At 41.3% G+C, this 19,880-nt stretch overlaps 1 protein-coding gene across 2 annotated transcripts; it reads right to left on the bottom strand.

Moving 5' to 3' along the window:
* Window positions 1-874: 874 nt before the first annotated feature.
* On the bottom strand, window positions 875-6,773 carry LOC146976982 (torsin-1A-like). 2 transcript variants are annotated; one of them, XM_085792786.1, is made up of 5 exons: window positions 6,417-6,773; window positions 4,911-5,176; window positions 4,643-4,818; window positions 2,379-2,506; window positions 875-2,268 (listed from the first exon to the last, which is right to left on the bottom strand). In XM_085792786.1, the coding sequence occupies exons 1-5, from the start codon at window positions 6,619-6,621 to the stop codon at window positions 2,024-2,026; spliced, it is 1,020 nt and encodes a 339-aa protein (XP_085648912.1). In that variant the 5' UTR covers window positions 6,622-6,773; the 3' UTR covers window positions 875-2,023. The 2 variants fall into 2 exon arrangements, with proteins under 2 accessions (XP_085648912.1, XP_085648913.1); XM_085792787.1 differs by lacking the exon at window positions 6,417-6,773 and adding an exon at window positions 5,841-6,125.
* Window positions 6,774-19,880: the final 13,107 nt, after the last annotated feature.

Raw genomic sequence — 19,880 nt, 5'->3', positions numbered from 1 at the left:
CACCACCTTATGCACAGCCCACAATACATTCAAAATAATAAAATATAAGGAAAACTGTAATTATGTGCAGTATTTTCAGATTAGTTATTTAAAAAAAAGAGTTATAATTATATAATATAGATCATATTTCATGTGTCCTCAGTTGAGTGGTGTTCAGCTTCCTCTATTGTTGTGGTGTTGATGTTGTTAGATATACTGTATGAAGCCCTAGGTACTTGAATGAGTGGACATATGCTCTACACGTGCTCCATTACATAATCCACAGCGGTGTTTGCGCCTCCCTGTGCTTCCTCCTAAAATCCAGGATGAGCTCTTTTGTTTTGGATGTGTTTAATTTCAGGTGATTTGTGCAGCACCACCTCGACGGTCTCTGGATCTCATCTCTGTAGTTGGTTTCCTCTCCCCCTGATATGAGTCCAATCTCGACGTGTCGATCCATTATACGGCTGATTGAGTCATCATTTAACTACTTTGATTTACCCAACAACACAGTGAGTGTCATTAATGCTCAGGTCTATTTTTGAGTATCTGGAGTGAACCTACACTTTTAAATGTAAAAAAAAATGAAATTTATTAACTATACAAAATCACATCTTTCACTGTCATGTCTGCAACATGATGTCACTGTATCTCAATCGTCTTTTATTTCAGACTTGGAGCTGAAGTTGCACTTTGCACAGCAGTGTTTAGCAACCGGTTTGATTATTACATAACAACTGTTTCAGTCCAGTATTAACGTTCATCTGAGTCATTTAGAGAACAGAGGGAAACCAAAGCTGAATGTTAAATAGGAAAATAAAGCTTTGTAGAAACAATAAACTTTGGTCCAGTGGCAGTTTAGCTTCATTTATATACACTCAGTACTTGAAACAGGTTTCTTATTTCTTCTTTTATTTGTGATGTTTTTTTTTCCCCTGGTGATGTTTTACAGCAAAGCAGTTTGATAATGTGAGCTCTACATCCACTCTTACAGACTGTCAGAGACTGAGGAACCAACAGAGCGATTTGTTTTCACAGGTACGACTCAAGACTTCCTCCTCTTTCAAATCCAAATATTAAAGAGACAGGTTCTGCTTTTAAAGAAAAAAAAAAACATTTTCACTGGACTTAGGCACAAATATTACCTTGTTTAAAATCAACCAACCGATCGTATATACAATATAATTTTGGGGAATTTTATATTCTGAACAGTCAGCATCTTTGAAGTTAAAAGAAATCACATTTTGATAAAATCTGTCTTTTGAGTTAATCCTGAGAAGAAAAAAAAATCCAGGTGTCCCTATAAAGGCAAATTTACATCCGGATATTTAAATAAGCCACAAAGACATCAGTCATATTTCTTTTATACATAACAAAATCAGTCTGTTATGTATTGCATTAATCTAATCGGATATTACACATTACAACTATACAGCTTCTCAGAGTAAAAAACATCCTGCGAATGTCTGTTCTCATATGATACAAACTATTTTCTGCATCATCACCTGTTGTGTTTGAACAGTGAGACTTTGTTTTTTTCTGTAGGACCAGTGAACCTCAACCTCAGTGTCCCAACACCGTGCGAAATAAGACAGAGGACATCTTTCTAAAAAAACATAGTGACCGCAAAGATTAAGGCAGGTGTTCTCCGGTTGTCCATACACCTGGAGCACAGATTAAAAAACTCATTCAGAAAAGTTAACGCGTCATCGATTCAGGACACGTTCAATCATTAAGAATCTCTCAGCGAGACAACGACGATTCTGAAACTCTTCATCGTGACGTAAACGCTGAGATCGAACCCTTCATTCAGCCACCAATGATAATATTCCAGTCTTATTAAGTCTTCACTCGACTGGTGCTGAGCCCTTTCATCAACCCTTCTTTCAGTGTAATCGAGAGGAAACGTTGGAGCCACACAGTTCAGCTGCTGTTACGTCCTCTCCTCACTCATTTGGCTGAGTTTTTTTTGTTTGTTTTGTTTTGATAAAAAAATAAAAGTGCACATTGTGATCGAGCGCAGTGTCCAGTCCGATTGGAGACGTTATGTGTAGTAGTCCAGCTTGCTCTCTATCGTCTTGCAGCCTTTGACGGAGAAGACTCGTTCAGATTTGGGGAAATAGACCAAGTCTTTGGCCAGTTTGTCGGCCAGGTCGTGGTCCGGCTTCAGTCCTCTGTCCTCCATCTCGGCCATGACGCACTGGACCACGTGTCGGTACTCCAGCGGCAGGAACGGGACGAAGAAGTCCACCAGGTTCTTGTCGATCAAACTGGTGCGGTAGAAACCACCTACGGGGACAGAGAGGGACAGAGAGAGAGTGAGAGAGGGGGGTTTATTTTTAATAAAAGCTGGTAATGATTAAAGACGACGACACTAGAACTCCAGCATTCATACTCACTCTCTTTGTTGTTGAACACCGACAGAGAGAGCAACGTCTCCAGGTCTCTCAGCTCGATCTCCTCTCGATTTCTGCCTTCTTTCCAGAAATTTAAAGCCGTCTGTGCGATGCTGTCCCCGCCAGCGTTGCTACGAGGAAGAACAGGAACAGGAAACAGTTTAGTTTATTGTGTATATGTTGCTTCACGGATGTTGTCGGTGCTAAAGAGCCACAACTTGAAGGTCCAACCCATGAGTACTGATCAGAGGTGGGTAGAGTAGCCAAAAATTTTACTCAAGTAAGAGTATAGTTACTTTAGAATAATGTTACTCAAGTAAAAGTAGCCATTCCAACATTTACTTGAGTAAGAAAGTACTTAAAAAAGTAAAAAAAGCTACTCAAGTACTGAGTAACTGCTGAGTAACCTCTGATTTGTACGTTTAATGATCAGCGCATAAATGTAGGCCTAATCAAATACACAAAAATATAATAACAATGAAAAAATTCAGATATTGCCAAAGAACATTTAACAACTAAGACAATAGCCTAAATGACATTTTTCACAAAGTAACATAAATTAGGACCAATTCAGCCACAATAACTTACATAGGCCTATCTATGAAAGATCTATGAACTGTCCATAAGCTCTTTGTGTGAGTGTTTGTCTGTGTGTCTATCTGTGACCCCGTGTGTGTGTGTGTGTGTGTGTGTGTGGGAAGTGACCAACACGTCCGGACAAGTTCCTCGGTGCTAGTGCTACCATGACGTGCCACTGCCATGTAGCCTGCGGGTCATTCAATGGGCCAAATTTAAAATGCTCGCGCATTGAATTGCCACTCAGAATCTCAGAATTAATTGCGTTAATTTTTATAACGCGTTAAAGGTTGAATATGTAAGATTACCAGAACAACAACAGAAAAATAATTCCAGCAGTCGATTGCCAGACCGTTGCTAGGTAAAATGGGCCGTTGCTAGGGACTCCGCTCTGAACAGAGGACAGCAGAGGAGGAGAACTATGCAGGTTATTTACTTTATGTTTCATTTTTACCGTCATTAACAGCATAATAAATGACTTGTAGCTTGTTACAGGGAGAGTGGAGGCTCTCTGCCTTCCACACCGCTGCTGCTCAGAGCCTCCGCTGTCACTGCTCTCCTCAAGTTGGAAAAAAAAAAGGAGCTCCGTGGCACCGAAAGTCCGCGACGATCGTGTTTATGACAGATAAGACTACACAAATATACCCATCCTAACATGTATATGATAATCCATTGATCCACCGATTGATTATTAAAAAGGCTTGGTTGAAAACAAACGCATCCGACCGGGAGGAGGCTGGAAAACAGCGGAGAATTGAGCCACATGTCGGCTACAGGCAGGTACTAATGTAAACAGAACGTTGACAGAAAGTCAGTTGTCGAGCCCGTCAAAAAAATTAAAAATAATAATTCAGACTAAAAAAATGTTTTTTATGGAAAAGCAATACTTTCATTCTGTACCCCTCTAAACGCCCCCTGGATGTATTATTTTTGAAAAAATATAGCTTTTAATAAATATTCTACATATTCAACCTTTAAGTTGCAGTGTAATTAATTAATCTAATTAACGCGTTAAACTGACAGCCCTAGTGGCAAACGTCACGAGTGGCTAAATCTGATGGGTGGAATGCAGTCATGTGACAGAGGCTCGGAAGTATCTCCAAATTTGCACATTGCAAGTAGCGAGTAGCGACCGGAATGTAGCTCAATGTTATAGCGTAAAAGTACCGCTTCTTCTGAAGAAATATACTCAAATAAAAGTAACAAGTATGCTGCATTGAAACTAAGTTAGAAGTACAATTTATCCAAAAAGTTACTCAAGTAAATGTAACGGAGTAAATGTAGCACGTTACTACCCACCTCTGGTACTGATCTAAGTATTGACAAGCTGGTCGTAGAATAGATTTGTGAATGTGTGAATGTGGTATGAATGAATAATGGTTACTGTACGCGCTTTGGGTATCGGGTATCAATAGAAAAGCACTATATAAATGTAATCCATTATTATTATTATTATCATTATTATAGATTTGTCACCATACTGTTTCTATGGACAGAACAATATACACAATGTAAATACAATCACACCAATTCTTTCTTATTGCCTTATTATTATTCAACTGCTCTGATCAGTTTTTTCCCAGAATTTCTATGGTTCAAAAGAGCTGTACAGTCATCTGCAACGGTGATTCAGCTCTTTCTAACTGCCTGAAAATGAGTGAAAACCCGGAGTGACCCCTTCAGCTTCTCACCTGAGGAAGATGAAGATGGCTTTCCGATAAGAAACTCCATCCAGCTTGTCGTAGTAGTCCAGGTACGGCTTGATGCTGTCAATCAACCCAGGGTGCATCTTGTCCATCTCGTCGAATATGAACATGGAGCGTTCGCAGCTGCTGACGTTGCCTCGGATCCACTGCTGCAGCTGAGACTGAGGAGAAATAGCAGCTTGTTGAATTCACACAGAGTCACTGTGTTTTCGCTGAAAAGTTAAGCGACTGAACTTATTCACTCTCTCCGTACCTTGTAGGTGAGGAAGTGAGTGGGATGTGGGAAGTGAAGCGTGGAGGTGAAAACGTGAACAAAGCTGCTGTCCATTCCCTCCCTGTAAATGTTTTTAGCGATCAGCTCGCTCATAAAGTTCTTCCCCGTGCCGGTCCATCCGTGCAGAGAGAGCACCAGTGGCTTCTTAGGCGTTGGATTGTTAATGAAACCGTTCACGGCTTTTAAGATGATCCGCGATGCGATGTGCTGCCCGAACAGGTACCGGTCCAGGTCATTCTGCAGGGCTAGGAAGTACAACAACAGAGAGTCAATGGGGTTAATGGCTGCAATTTGTTAGTGATCTGTGCATGTTTATCTTAGCATACTTTTTCAAGGGGAAATTTCATTATTTATTGATTCATTCATTCATTTTTGATGACTACTGTGACTGTGTTGGATGCAACACAATGAATGCAAATAGTTCAGTGCGCTCACATTAACTCAATGCATGAAATTTCAGAGGCCCATATTTCATTATTAAGCAGGAAAATGATTATACACATATATCCATAGCAATCAAAGAGCTTTTCAGAGTTAAGAGGTGTAATATAATAGCATGGGCCCAATCAGTCACTTGATCTCAAGACAGAAAAGTATTAGTTATTCTCACCAAACAGTAAACTGATTTTATCCACCTACTTTCAGACTCTTAAACTGAGCCGTATCTCCTCCACAGTTCTTACTGTACACAAGTCTAACTACTCAAATTAAACAGATATCTGGTTTTGCTCAAAGTACAGAAACACTAAGTCCAAAGTGTAACTTTCCTCGTTAGGTTTCAGTTTTGACGGTTTAAACCCAATAGGTGATCCGTGGTACTTCCATCTCATGTAGATCACAGGTTGCTGCTAATAATAATAATCGGTATTTGACTTTTCGTGTGTATCGAAAAAAGCTGCAAGCGCTTACCTGTTGCATTTAACGCTATCCATTTCTGATCGCAACTCTCGTGTAAATAATTGTAAATGGTCCGGCCGAGGGTAGCACCGACACCGATCACCACCGACGTCGTGATCGGATCAAACGTGTTTACCAGAACTCCGGTCGTCGATAACACATATAAGAACAAACATAAACGTGTCGCTTTCATCGTTAAAACCGTTTAATCTCTGGCATTAGTGGTGTTTTTTTTTCCTGTGCGGTAAACAACCTGACAACAACCGCGCTAATTCTGCTGCAGGCTAGCTTCGTTACGGTTACAACGCGGAAGTTCCTGGTACGTCATCGACACGCGACGGGGATCTGTTCAACTGAGCAGCCTTGGAACGTTTGTGAAGTTAGAAAATGATACAAAATGAAGACATTCTAACGTTCCAACGTTCCATTCTACTACGTTGCTTACGTAGCTAACTGACAATGCAGTACGCGCGTTCGCTAGGCTAACGTTCTAATAAATCAGCAGTTTTCAACAGTTTTAAGCGAGAAAAGACCATAACATATCACATTATAGCAGCTAAAATGTCGCCCGGACACACTCGTGTTTACCCGTCTTGTTGAAAGAAATCCACTCGGGTCGACAGCACTCGTGGAAGTGGTAAAATATGTTCTGGTAGCTCGCTAAAAACGCCGTTAGCGTCGCAGCCATGCCAACCGCTATGCTGGTGCTGATGGGCTCGATGGCTCCGGTGAGGCCGGCGGAGCAGAGCAGCGGCCACAGCAGCAGCAGGACGTGTCGCTTCCTCGGCTTCATGTCGCTCCAACTGCCGCCTGTTTATCCAAACCAGTGTAAACAATTTTAAAAAAGTGTGTAAATAGCTCGTTAAAAGCGGAGTCAACTCTCTGGGAAGTGGAGGAGGAGGAGGAGGAGGAGCAGTAAGCAAGAGGCGTTCACGTTGTCATGCACACGCAGGGTGTCGTGACGTCAGAGTCCAAAGATTCTTCGATTAATGGTAATCTGATTTCTTTGTCTTTTAAAAGTTATCATTTATGTTTGTAAATGAGATAGGGCTTAATGTTGTTGTTGTTGTTTTTTACACTATTTGATGTTGATTCTCATACATTAAGGAATTCAAAAATAACTCGGACCACCTGTTTGAAGCATAGACTGTAGGTTTGAAGCGGTTCAGATTTACAATTACAACTAAATGGTTGTGTAAATAGAAGTGTAGTGACTCAAAAGAGCAGAGCAGTGAAAGGTGAATGAGTTGAAGTTGAATTGAGGCCAGATGGACACGAGTGGACATATGTATCTTATCTTATGCAATAGATAATTATAAATGCACAAATTCAAATTATTTTAGACAGATTGAGTGGCTTAAGTGGCCTTTATTGTTAAAGAAAAAACCAACAAAGCAATTTTTATTTACTAAGTATCTATTAACACAAAACTTTGGACCAATCCTCGCTGTAGACATATGCTTGTTGGTATGGACGCACTTATCACAAATTTTAAGTTAAAGAAAAAAAGAAACATTAATTTGATTAAAATAGAAACTCTTAAATCTATTCCACTAAAAACAAAAAGGGAAAAAAGCGTAAGATAGTAGTAAAAGTAAGATAGATAGCCAGAATGATACAAAGAAAAGGAAAATAAATCAACCGATACAAATTATAGTCGAGATCTAAGTGGTTACTGAATAGCTTCATGAGTATGAAAATAATGGGATTTATTTGCTATTGTCTTCACAGTCACCAGACTCAACCACAACCAAACTGATGTATTGGACAGTCTCTCCACCAACATCAATGTATTGTAACCTCAGATGGATAAAGTTACATTATGTAGTTGTACAGCCTACTTGCCACCGTCTTGCAGCCTTTGGTGGAGAAGACTCTTTCAAATTTGGGGAAGTAGACCAAATCTTTGGCTACTTTTTCTGCCACATCCTGGTCTGGTGTATATCCTTCAGCTTCCATCGCTGCCATGGTACACTGGACAACATGTTTGTACTCGAGAGGCAGGAACGGAACGAAGAAATCCACCAGGTTCTCATCAATCAAGTTTGAGTGATGAAAGCCACCTATGAGAGATTAAAAGATTCACCCAGTTAGCAGTTTATAGGTCCACATAAACAAAAAAAACAAATAAATAGGATAATTTTATTTTGCTTTGAAGACTTTAAGAGCTGTTCAGTACTTTTGTCATTAAATGCTGATACGGAGACTAATTCCTCCAAGTCTTTCAGCTCAATTTCATCTCGACTCCGTCCTTCTCTCCAGAAATTTATAGTTGTTGCTTTGATTTCCTCTGATCCAGCATTACTAGAGGGAAGAAGAAGAAGAAGAAGAAGAAGAAGAAGAAGAAGAAGAAGAAGAAGAAGAAGAAGAAGAAGAATAAGAATAAGAATGCATTTAAATTTGACTCTGATAACCAGCTCTGGGACTTGTATTATTCTCTATAGTCTAGAAATACATAAGCTAATGTAGGAATACATTACCATGCAAATCTTTTCCTAAGCAAAACAAACACTTGATTTTCAGCGTTGATATCAAGTGTATGTACTGCTTTATCTAACAGCAGCAACTCAGTAGAGTAAACCTAAGAGATCATCTAGCAGGTCAGTTAATGTGTTGGTCCTTTCACCTCAGGAAGATGAAGATGGTTTTCCGGTAAGAAACTCCATCCAGCTTGGCATAGTAGTCCAGGTACGGCTTGATGCTGTCAATCAACCCAGGGTGCGTCTTGTCCATCTCATCAAAGATGAACACAGACCGTTCACAGTTGCTGACGTTGCCTTGGATCCACTGCTGCAATTGAGCCTGAAGAAACAACAGCTTATTGAAGCCATAGGGCTGAAGGCTGAGGTAAATGATGTCTGTGTGTGTCCATCTCACCATACCTTGTAGGACTCATTTTGACTTTTATGTGGAAAGTGAAATTTAGATATGAAAACATGAACAAAGCGGCTCTTCAGTCCCTCCTTGTAAATGTTTTCAGCAATAATCTGACTGACGAAGTTCTTCCCTGTGCCACTTGGTCCTTGCAGAGACAGCACCAGAGGCTTCTTCGGGTTGTCATTACTCATGAATCTAGTCACAGCCTTCAGGATGATACGTGACGCAATGTGCTGCCCGATGAGCTTGTTTTCCAAGTCAGCCCTGAGGCCTGGACAGTACACAGCAAAAAATACCAGCACACGGTTTTAAATTTACTGAGATAATAAGAACATGAACTACTCCTACTAGCTATGTGTGTTTTGGACAATACATGAAAGTAAATAATGGCAGAAGTTTGTCTTTTAAGTTGAGTTCAAACAAGTCATATCAACATAATAGCCTACATTGTTCTCATGTTCACACTTCACACTCCTCATATTCTCACCTTCTGCGTTGAAGGATATCCACTCTGAACAGCTCCATAACCGATTTTCTTGAGCTGAGAAAGCCTCTTGGATGAAAGGCAAAACTTTTTCAAGCAACTGAGAAAAAAGTTCATATTTTGAAGAGCTTTCATCTGTGAAAGTTGTCCACAGTTTGCAAAAAATGCTGATACACCTGATTGGATCAACTGCGTTAACCAGGACAGCTGCTGTCAGAAAAAGGTGAAGCAACAAATAAAGTTGTGCTACTTTCATTGTTAAAACCGTCTAAAAGTCAGCAGGTAAAACGGAACAAACCCAAGCGAACATCAATGACTCACTGATTCTAAAACTGGTCAAACATCTTTCCTTGAGCTGATGCTAGTGATGATGTGATAGGCTGCCAACAACACAAGGAACTTGGAAGTTGTGTTGCATGAATAGTAAATGGGAAGCTTCACAGGGGCCTCAAGTCCTAATATGATTAACTGTAACTTTGGAGTTGTGTTGTGAATTAGTTAACCAACCACCAAATGGGAGATTGCACCATGGGAATAGTGAGTGGGGGAAGCCTAGTTAGTCAACACCTGTCTTCACATTGTCCTGTCTCTTGCACAAGTCCCTGAAAAATCATTAGTGCAACTACAGCGCCCTCTACGGGACAGAGGCGTTCATCACCTGCACGTGCTGGTCTGAACATGAAAGTGTTCAACTGGCCTCTATTTTGGAATTCTGCTGGAAAATGACATGCCCATAATGAATATATAGTATATCTCTGCAACCACAAGGTCTATTTCCTGGTATCATAATAAAGGGAACACTTGTAAGATTTGTATGTTACAGTATATATGTTACTGTGTCAGAGTAAATGAGGTTGGCACACAGCATAAATCACAGATTTCATTTCCGCCTAAAATAAATTACACTTTTAGAATAAGTATCCTCTTGGAATGATGCAGTATCCACTCAAAATCTGTAGGAAACCCTAGTACAACATCTGGACATTACCTGTTCCAATATGTACGCTAATAAAGTGAAGCAGAGCAAAATTACAGGGGTTTTAGTACAGAGTAGTCAGGCAAAATCTCCAAAATGTGCCATTTTGGCCCAATCTGTGCCATTTGACTTATCTCAGGTACCAAACTATATATTTCACTCATGTCACCATAGGTGTTCATGACATCTAAATACATTTTCCCAAAGAAAACCATACAAAGGAACTGAGGTTTGACTCCAAGTGGAGCAGATTTATTTATAATGAAAATAATAATAAAATATAATCATAATAAAAAGGAAACTGTAAACCACTGCAACACAGGTAAAAACAACACAACTATTTACACTATTGTCCTGTTTGTGAGCCAAGCGTTGGTGAGAGCAGCCTGCTTGGAGGTGTGTCAGGCTATTGACCATCGTGCCACAAGAGGAAGCAGTTCTTTTTTGAGCTGAAGCAGAGAGGGACCTCGCACTTCCTGCAGTAAACAGCTGTCCTCACCCGCGGCATGCCAGCATCCTGACACCTCTTACAAAACCTCCTGGTTCTGGCTCCTTCACCGTCGTAGAAGTCGGGCATGCAGGTGGCGGCGGGAGGGGGAGGGGGCTCGGGGGGTGCAGAGCCGTCAGCGAACTCCAGCATCTCTGCAGCCAGCTGCTCCCTGAAGATTTTCTGGGTGTGCGGCTTCGTCTGCGTGGGGTGGTTCTTTCTCTTGAACAGCTCCTTGTGGAGAAGGAAGCTGTTCACCACGGCGACGTCCACAAAATGGTAAAAAAAGGTTTTATACCATTTCATAGTTTTGTGGTGGACGCTGTAGTAGCCGATGAGTGCGTCAGACAAGTCCACGCCTCCCATGTGGCGGTTGTAGTCCACTACAGTGTCCGGAACGGGGATGGACTTTGTTTGCCACACACCGGCCTCCTTCACTTTCCTCCTCACCGTCTGTCCACTGAAGGCCTCATGCACCGTGGAGCACATGGCCACTTCACGGGTGTCCATCCATTTGACGAAGAGGAGTTTGTCGTCCCGGATCCACCTCAGATCTCCCCTCTCGGCCTTTTTTGGCAAATCATTGGCCAGAGTCTGTGGAAAACCAACATGGTTCCTCTTGATGGTTCCACAACAGCCGATGTTCTTTTTTGCCAAGTCCAGGAAAAGGGCGGGGCTTGTGTAAAAGTTGTCCGTGTACACGGTGTAGCCCCCGCCGAGCAGAGGGAAGGGCAAAAGGTCCATCACCGCGGTGTAGCTCAGACCCTGGCCTGTGACGAACACGCTTTTCCCCGTGTACACAAAGAAGTTCCAAGTGTAGGCCGTCGAAGCGTCCGCCAGCACAAAGAGTTTGTAGCCCCACTTGGTGGGCTTGTTCTTCATGTACTGCTTCATAGAAATCTGGGCCTTGGACGCCACCATCCGCTCATCAATGGAGATGTTTTGGTACGGCTGGAAGTGTGCTTTACAAGCAGTCACTATCTCCGTGTACAGCGGCTTTATTTTAAAAAGCCTGTCATACTCTGCGGTGTTCCTCTTCTTCTCATTCTCCTCGTCCTCTTTGGGGTCACTCAGGTGCAGCGACCACAGGATGGCCTCAAAGCGTTCCCGCGTCATTTTGTCGGCGGGGAAGGCGAAGCCGTACGGCCATTTCTTCCTCCAGTAGTCCGACCGGTGGTGGACTGCAACGAGGCCGGTGAAGATCACAACAGCCAAGAAAGTGTAGAAGTCCTGGGGCCTCATTTATCAAAGAGCGTGTAAAAGTCCTCTTAAATTTTCAGTACGACGGAAAGGCAAAATGTGCGTACGACCAAAAAATATACACTCTTTTCAGATCTATCAAACTCCGCGGACACACGGCTGCACGGTATTTCCCTTGATAGATCACACCGGACCTGAGAAAAGCGTGGATGAGAACACGCCTCATACCCAGCCCCCTAAACGGCCCCACGCAACCATAAGTGGTCAATGCAAATCAGTTACGTGCATATTAAGTAGCCATGTGCACTCTGGAAACGTGTGGAATGACGTCAGTGGAAGACGGTGAAGACAACAGACGGACGGAGAGCGGAGAAAGAAGCGGAATTTCTCTGAAAGCGAGATACACGGTAACACGGCAATATCAGTCAGAAACATCATCTTGCATTGAAAGGCTTCAATAAAAACAAAAAAACTCCCAAATCTAAATGAAACAGAACAGAAAGAAGAAGAATCATATTTATTCTGCCCCTTATTTTAGATTATGTCATAATAATTTAAAGCAGGGTTTCCACTGCCAGTCAGTACTTTGCACCCCTTTCCACTAACCCCCAACTGCCTTTCACTGGACGACTTTGATTTTCATTTGTGCATAGCTATATATTAAAAAAAAAACAAAAAAAACATTGAAGTCCACCAGTCTGTGACTTTTCCTAAAATGATGTTGGGCAGCACCCCCCTTTGTTAAATACAATAAATATTATTCACACAAAAAATATCGATCATGTTTTCTCATTTGCTTTGATTTGCTCCGACATTATTGTGCTTGCTGCTTGCTTGTGTGTGTCCAGTCTGGCTACGTAACACACGCACATCGCAGAAATTATTTTCCAGACTGGACAGACTGGTTGTGGAAGAGTGTAGTCTACATGCAGGGGAAAAATATCAATATGATATCAAAAGAAAACGAAATTCGTTTTATAAAGCCAGTATTTAGGAGCAAACTAGTGTAAATGCACAGGGGAAAAATCTGAGTCGCTGTGCTTTTCATGTAAAGTGCCGACGTCAACACGTGTGCGGTGGTGGTGGTGGTGGTGTGGGGGGTGGGGGGGGGGTCATGATCACCACCACTTGCTACTTCAAACAGTGTCCGCGCTCCTCTCTCCCTCGCATACTGCAGTTCTCTGACTCTGCAGCGGCGTCGCCAATTCCTCTTGTTCTTCAAAAAGCGTGTAAATGCCGGTACGCCATGGTCGGACTGGTCGTAAATTTTTGCACTTACTCCCGACCAGTTTTGGTTTGATAGATCCCAAATTAGGCGGAGAAAAGTGCGTACGCACAAAATGGGGGAAAGAGCGTGTAAAAAAACGTGTATCCACAATGATAAATGAGGCCCCTGATGCAGTGCCATGTGATGAATCTGGCTCATAATCCTTATCATCATAATCATCACTGTAAAACAAAACATGGAAGAAAAACAAATGTATTTATTCACTGGCCTAGTTTTGACAGTGAAATAGGCTAAACACACAAGCAAAAAACGTGATAACCAAAACACACACTGTGCTGGGGAAGTCAATGAACAACAAACCTACACATAAACACACACACATAGCCTACTGTATGTGCTTTTGTGTTTAGACGTATTACACTTTCAAAATAAATATATAGCTACACCTGTTTTTATTTATTTTGAAAGTGTAATAAAGGTAGATTACACCAAATCAATATGTAATCGATAAAACAAACATTACACACCTTTCTGGTAATGGAAGAGAGAAATCGGAGTCGTCGCTGTTCTGTCTCGTCTCGGGATGAACAAGGTCCTCGTCCTCTGAGGAGGAGTCAGCAGGAGAAACCGGAGCTCCGGCGTCCTGTGCAAGCAGCTGCAGAACAAGCTCGTTCCTACGGACTCTTTTTAAACGTCGGTCTGACACAGGCATAATGCACGAAAGAATGCCGCTAAAATGGTCAAAAAACTGCAGGGAAATGCGTCCCAAGGTGCCTAGGTAGAGGTGTGCTCGAAGAAGACTTATTTCAAAGCAGAAGTATCACGACAAGATGTTTCAGTGCCTCGCTTCACCCTATGGCTTCACCCAGAGCCATATAGACAGATACTCTATAAAAACAAGTTGCGTATTTTCGTGGTGGCCGTGAACGCAACATCTGGACGGAACAGGGGGGGGGGGGCGCAGTATGCTTGTTGTGTTGTACAGTCTATGGATGGTATGGACATACTTATTACAAAATTTAAGTTAAAGAAATAAAGAAAAATGTATTTTACTTAAATTTATTCCACATCAAAAACAACAACAACAACAACAACAACAACAATTTTAATTAATAAAGAAAAATTAATTTTCAGTAAAATAGAAACTCTTCCACATCAAAACAACAACAACAACAAAAAACCTTAAAAGTAAGATAGATGGCCTGAATGACAGAAAAGGAAAATAAATCAACTGATAGGCCTAATGAATTTTGACAAATTATAGGTATAAGTGCATAGTGAATAGCTCCATGAGTATGAAAATACTTAATATGTCAAAATGGTCCCCCCCCAAAAAAACTGCAGGGAAATGTGTCCCGAGGTGGCTAGGTAGGGATGTTATGCTCAAAGCAGAAACAAATATCGATCTTTCAAAGCTGAAGTATCGCGACAAGATGTTTCAGTGCCTCGCTTCACCCTATGGCTTCACCCAAAGCCACATATACTTTTTTTGTGTGCTTTATTTAGATGAGGTAGGCATGACAGCATCATTTAAGCACTTACAACAAAAAATGATATCATAGACATACATTACATACACAACAAACTAGGGGAAACATAGGTAGACATAAAGGATGATGGGGGAAATACAATAAATGGGAAAGAGAAAAAAACACATATTAAAGCAGAAGTAAGTGGAATATTTGTGTTTATAAAACGGAAAGGTGAAATCCGGCGATCTGATTGGTTGTTAGCCGTGGTATATTGAGCATATACCACGGCTACTATTCTAAAGCCTTATCACAGCGTAAGCTATCACTCCGCGTCAGGCACGTATGACTGGTATGAATGGAAGTTGTTGTCATGTATCCATGACAACGGACTGTTGCAGTCCGTAACCCAAGACAGCTGATGTTTTTTCGATGTTAAAAAACGGACTAAAGTAGTTGAATCCACATGTTTAAGGTGAACTTTCACCTCCGGGGAGGGTTAACAATGGTAGAGGGGATTGAGCAGTGACTTTCATCTGAAAAAAAGCGGAGGAAAAGACGAGATGCAGAGCTACTAGGAGCTAACGTCTGGAGAGGTGGGACTATTTTTTTCACAGTGAGGCTATTTTATTGGATAATATGTATTTCTGGTTGAATAAAACTACATGAAATTGATTGCGTATCCCTCTTTCATATTGCCTTTATTGGTAACCGTTTTATAAAAGCAATATATCACTCCAGTCCGTGTATGCTCATTATACCACTCTAAGGGGGTTGTCGTCCCTCCGCTTCGCGTCGGGCCGAACAACGCCCCTTAGCCGTGGTATAATGAGCATATACCACGGCCTGTCGTGATATATTGCTTAATAATATAAGTCTTAAATCGTTATATCTTCCGACGGCAATCACTTATATAGAGTGTTTGATCTGAAACACGGGTCTGTCAGTCACTCTGCTCTGCTCTAAGCCGAGGAGAAAACTTTCCTTGTATCCTACAACCTTTATCCAATGAGGAGAGAGAACGACATAAAGGGGCGGTCCTCTCTGTGTGTGCAGCCAAGGGATGCGCGTGAATGTGGTGACGTAAGGACGAGGGCGGGGAACTCCATCGGCTGACAAGAAGTTAGCCAAAATGATCGCTTACTTCTGCTTTAAAGAATATAAACAATAAACATCGCCAGAAAATTATTATAAATTATTTCCAACGTTCAAATAGATCGTTCTTAAAGAGGGGCTATATTGAATCTCTCAAAAATACAGTTCGTTTTCATGGCTTTTTAAATTTATTTTTAATGTCCTTTATTGTTGTTGCACATTGGTGGATTTCTGGGCAAACTGTTCCAGGCTGGGTTTGGATTCTGTCCATTTTTTTTTTTTTTTTTGTGGATATGAAATTTGGCCATAAGCAGTACCAGTTGTATAAAAAATGTTGTATCTTTGTCCATCTTATTGTTTAAAAAAAAAAAGAAAAAAAAAAGATACCTTATCTTTCAAAGCAGAAGTATCGCGACAAGATGTTTCAGTGCCTCGCTTCACCCAGAGCCATATAGACAGAATGTTAAATCAAAGATAGGATACTCAATAAAAACAAGTTGCGTATTTTCGTGGTGGCCATGAACGCAACATCTGGACGGAGGGGGACCCGCAGTATGCTTGTTGGTATGGACATACTTATTACAAATTTTAAGTTTAAGAAATAAAGAAAAATTCATTTTCAGTAAAATAGAAACTCCTCTACATCAAACAACAACAACAACAACAACAACAACAACAACAACAACAACAACAACAACAACAACAACAACAACAAATCATTAAAAGTAAGATAGATGGCCTGAATGATAGAAAAGGAAAATAAATCAACTGATAATGAATTTGGACAAATTATAGGTAGGCTATAAGCTCCATGAGTATGAAAATACTTAATATGTCAAAATGGTCAGGGAAATGCCTCCCAAGGTGGCTAGGTAGGGATGTTATGCTCAAAGCAGACACAATATCGATCTTTCAAAGCAGAAGTATCGCGACAAGATGTTTCAGTGTCTCGCTTCACCCTATGGCTTCACCCAAAGCCATATAGATAGAATGTAAAATCAAACCAAACAAATTATTTTGCACCCGTTAAACTGGATGAAAAAAACTTAGACTTCTTAGTGAATAACTTGATCACGCTTGGAAAACATTTCATTCACAGATGCAAATTCCTCAAGGTGAAGCCCCTGTATATATGTCTATGTGAAGCCCCACATCAACGGATGGAAGAATGAACTCAAACTATACAAAAATCCTAGCCTAGAAATCTAGACGCACCCTAGCGGCAGCAAATATATTTAAGCAATATATCACGACAGGCCGTGGTATATGCTCATTATACCACGGCTAAGGGGCGTTGTTCGGCCCGACGCGAAGCGGAGGGACGACAACCCCCTTGGAGTGGTATAATGAGCATATACCACGGCCTGGAGTGATATATTGCTTTTATAAAACGGTTACAAATAAAGGCAATATAAAAGAGGGATACGCAATCAATTTCATGTAGTTTTATTCAACCAGAAATATATTATCCAATAAAATAGCCTCACTGTGAAAAAAATAGTCCCACCTCTCCAGACGTTAGCTCCAAATTAGCTCTGCATCTCGTCTTTTCCTCCGCTTTTTTTCAGGTTAATGTCACTGCTCAGTCCACTCTACCGTTGTTAACCGTCCCCGCAGGTGAAAGTTCACCTCAAACATGTGAATTCAACTACTTTAGTCCGTTTTTTAACATCGTAAAAACATCAGCTGTGTTTGGCTACGGACTGCAACAGTCCGTTGTCATGGATACATGACAACAACTTCCATTCATACCAGTCATACCATGGATGTATTATATTAACTGGATACCGGACCGGAAAATGGCCGCCGTTCATTTCAATGAAAGTTGCTCGCCTGGCGCATACGCCGAAAAAGTTTCTGACTTCCGGGTTTACTTCCGCGTTATCGGGCCCATAGAGCATGCGCAGTTGAGTCACCCCCCATGATGCTCTGCGGTCTCCCATCATGCCCCGGGGCAATGAGAACGAGCAACCGCCGTTCTAGTTTTGGCGCTGCGCGTTCATGTATGTGTTACTTGTGGATTTAAGGAATGAGTATTAAGACTTTTACAGACTCACACGGACTTTAAAACAAAGATAATGATTTAAAATGTAAGACGGCCGATCGTAGGTTTACTACGGTCGTTTATATGATCGTTAAATCGTTTTGACAGTTAATTAATATACGATGTTACACTGAAAACAAGTTAGTCCGAACCTGTAAGCTTAAATCACAATGGAAAATAAATCATAATTAACTGTATTTTTGTTAAACATGACAGAGATGACCACAGAACACCTCAAATAATGTAATGAGGGCTTTACTCTTACCTTTTTTATATATTTAACTTGCTGCACAGTTCACCAGTTGTTACAGGACGTTGGTGGAGGTATTTAAACTTAGTCACACGTGTTTTGTTTTTATCAACCACACTGTGATTAAAGAAAGTTAGAGCTCTTTGGCAAATGCATCTTCCTTTTAATAATTGTCTGTACTGGCTGTGTTCATAGTTTCATCATCATCATCATCATCATCATCATTAAGCCTTCAGGTGGATGAGACTCTTTGTAATTCAACAGTTTAACTTACAATATTTCCACAACACGCAGAATATCAGTGTCCACTAAATACAGCTGTTACAGAACCAGACATTTGAATTAAACACGATGCCCCAGACACAGTTGCAGATGTTGGATTTGGTAGAAGAAGAAAAAAGTCACAAGCATGTTTGTTTTTTTCCGAACAATTTAATAATATGATTATAAGTTTAAGTGATCATTTAGCATACTGACACTGAACAAACACACACTGACGACGGTGAGGAGGAGGAGGAGGAGGAGGAGGAGGATGAGGAGGACGTCCATGGTTCTTCCTCCGGCCCCGGTGAAGACGGGGAGCAGCTGCACCGTCAGGACACACACACGACACACCGACCATGGAGGAGAAGTCTCGGTTTACATTTTACCACCGTGGCATTAATTAAGCCGTAAAATAAATGAACGTGGACGTTGTGAACGGAGCAACAGGTGTAGAACATCAGCCGCGATGAGACACTGTTGACACACACACACAGACACATACAGACATCATTTGACACACACAGACACACACAGACAGCATAAATGACTTATCAAGCTAAAATTACTGAAAAATATGAGTTTTACAGGAGCAGTAATGTAAGACAGTCCGGTTTCACGTCAGTAAATGCAGTCATTACGAGGCGATCTCATCAATTAAAACGTTACGTTTAAGAATACGAGTTGACAAGAGACTAATAACAGACATTAATATCATAAAGTTAAATTAACTCGATGTGACCAAACAAAAACTCACCTTTGAGCCGTGTTTTCCACTTTTCTGAGTGATTTTAGCACCGGACAGCGTCTCATTAGTTTCAGGCATCCTCGGTCCCGAGACACACACGACCGCGCACTGCTGGTGCACGGACACAGCCGTGACGTCACGGCCAGAAAAGAGACTTTTCTGTGGCTTTTCTGGCCGTTAGAAAACATTTTGACGGATAAAAAGTCCATGACTTAAAAATATAGAATACAAAGATTAGTAATTAACGGAGGTTACAGCCGGAGGTGTCCTGTGAACAGTTTTACAGGCTTCTCTTTTACTATTGCGGTCTATGGGAAAAATCCTTTTTGGGCCCCATGGGATTTTTTGTTGCAGTACCACGGGTGGCCACTGGGAAAAATCGGCGTGCCTGCTGAGAGGATTACAGGGGGGCTGAGTCATACGTGCCTGACGCGGAGTGATAGCCTACGCTGTGATAAGGTTTTAGAATAGTAGCCGTGGTATATGCTCAATATACCACGGTTAACAACCAATCAGATTGCGGGATTTCACCTTTCCGTTTTATAATAATGATATAGTCTGGCTTGTCAGGCTACAAAAATCCTTGTACTAGCCTACATGACAAACAAAAATGCCCAGAGACTCTTTTCTTTATTGGATTAATTTACCCTTTTGGAATAAGACCCTCACATTGTTATTCTCTTCTCTTTTCTTTTCTTTTCATTGGCTTGCTAGCTGATTCAACAGTTTCACAATTTGTATCACAAATGTGCCTTAAATGTTTGTAATTTGTTGATACTTAAATAATAATAATAAAAAAAGAATGTAAAATCAAAGATACTCTATAAAAACAAGTTGCGTATTTTCGTGGTGGCCGTGAACGCAGCATCTGGTCGAAGGGAATGGAAGGGGGGCCGGCTGCGGCGTTTGAGACCCCGCCCCCTCCCCGGATTT

This window comes from Trachurus japonicus, chromosome 12, assembly GCF_045865225.1.
Source record: "Trachurus japonicus isolate A0001 chromosome 12, Traja_1.0".
In the NCBI taxonomy this organism is placed as follows: Eukaryota; Metazoa; Chordata; class Actinopteri; order Carangiformes; family Carangidae; genus Trachurus; species Trachurus japonicus.
Note: the sequence above shows the minus strand (reverse complement) of the source record. Positions and strands in the feature narration are given on the sequence as shown.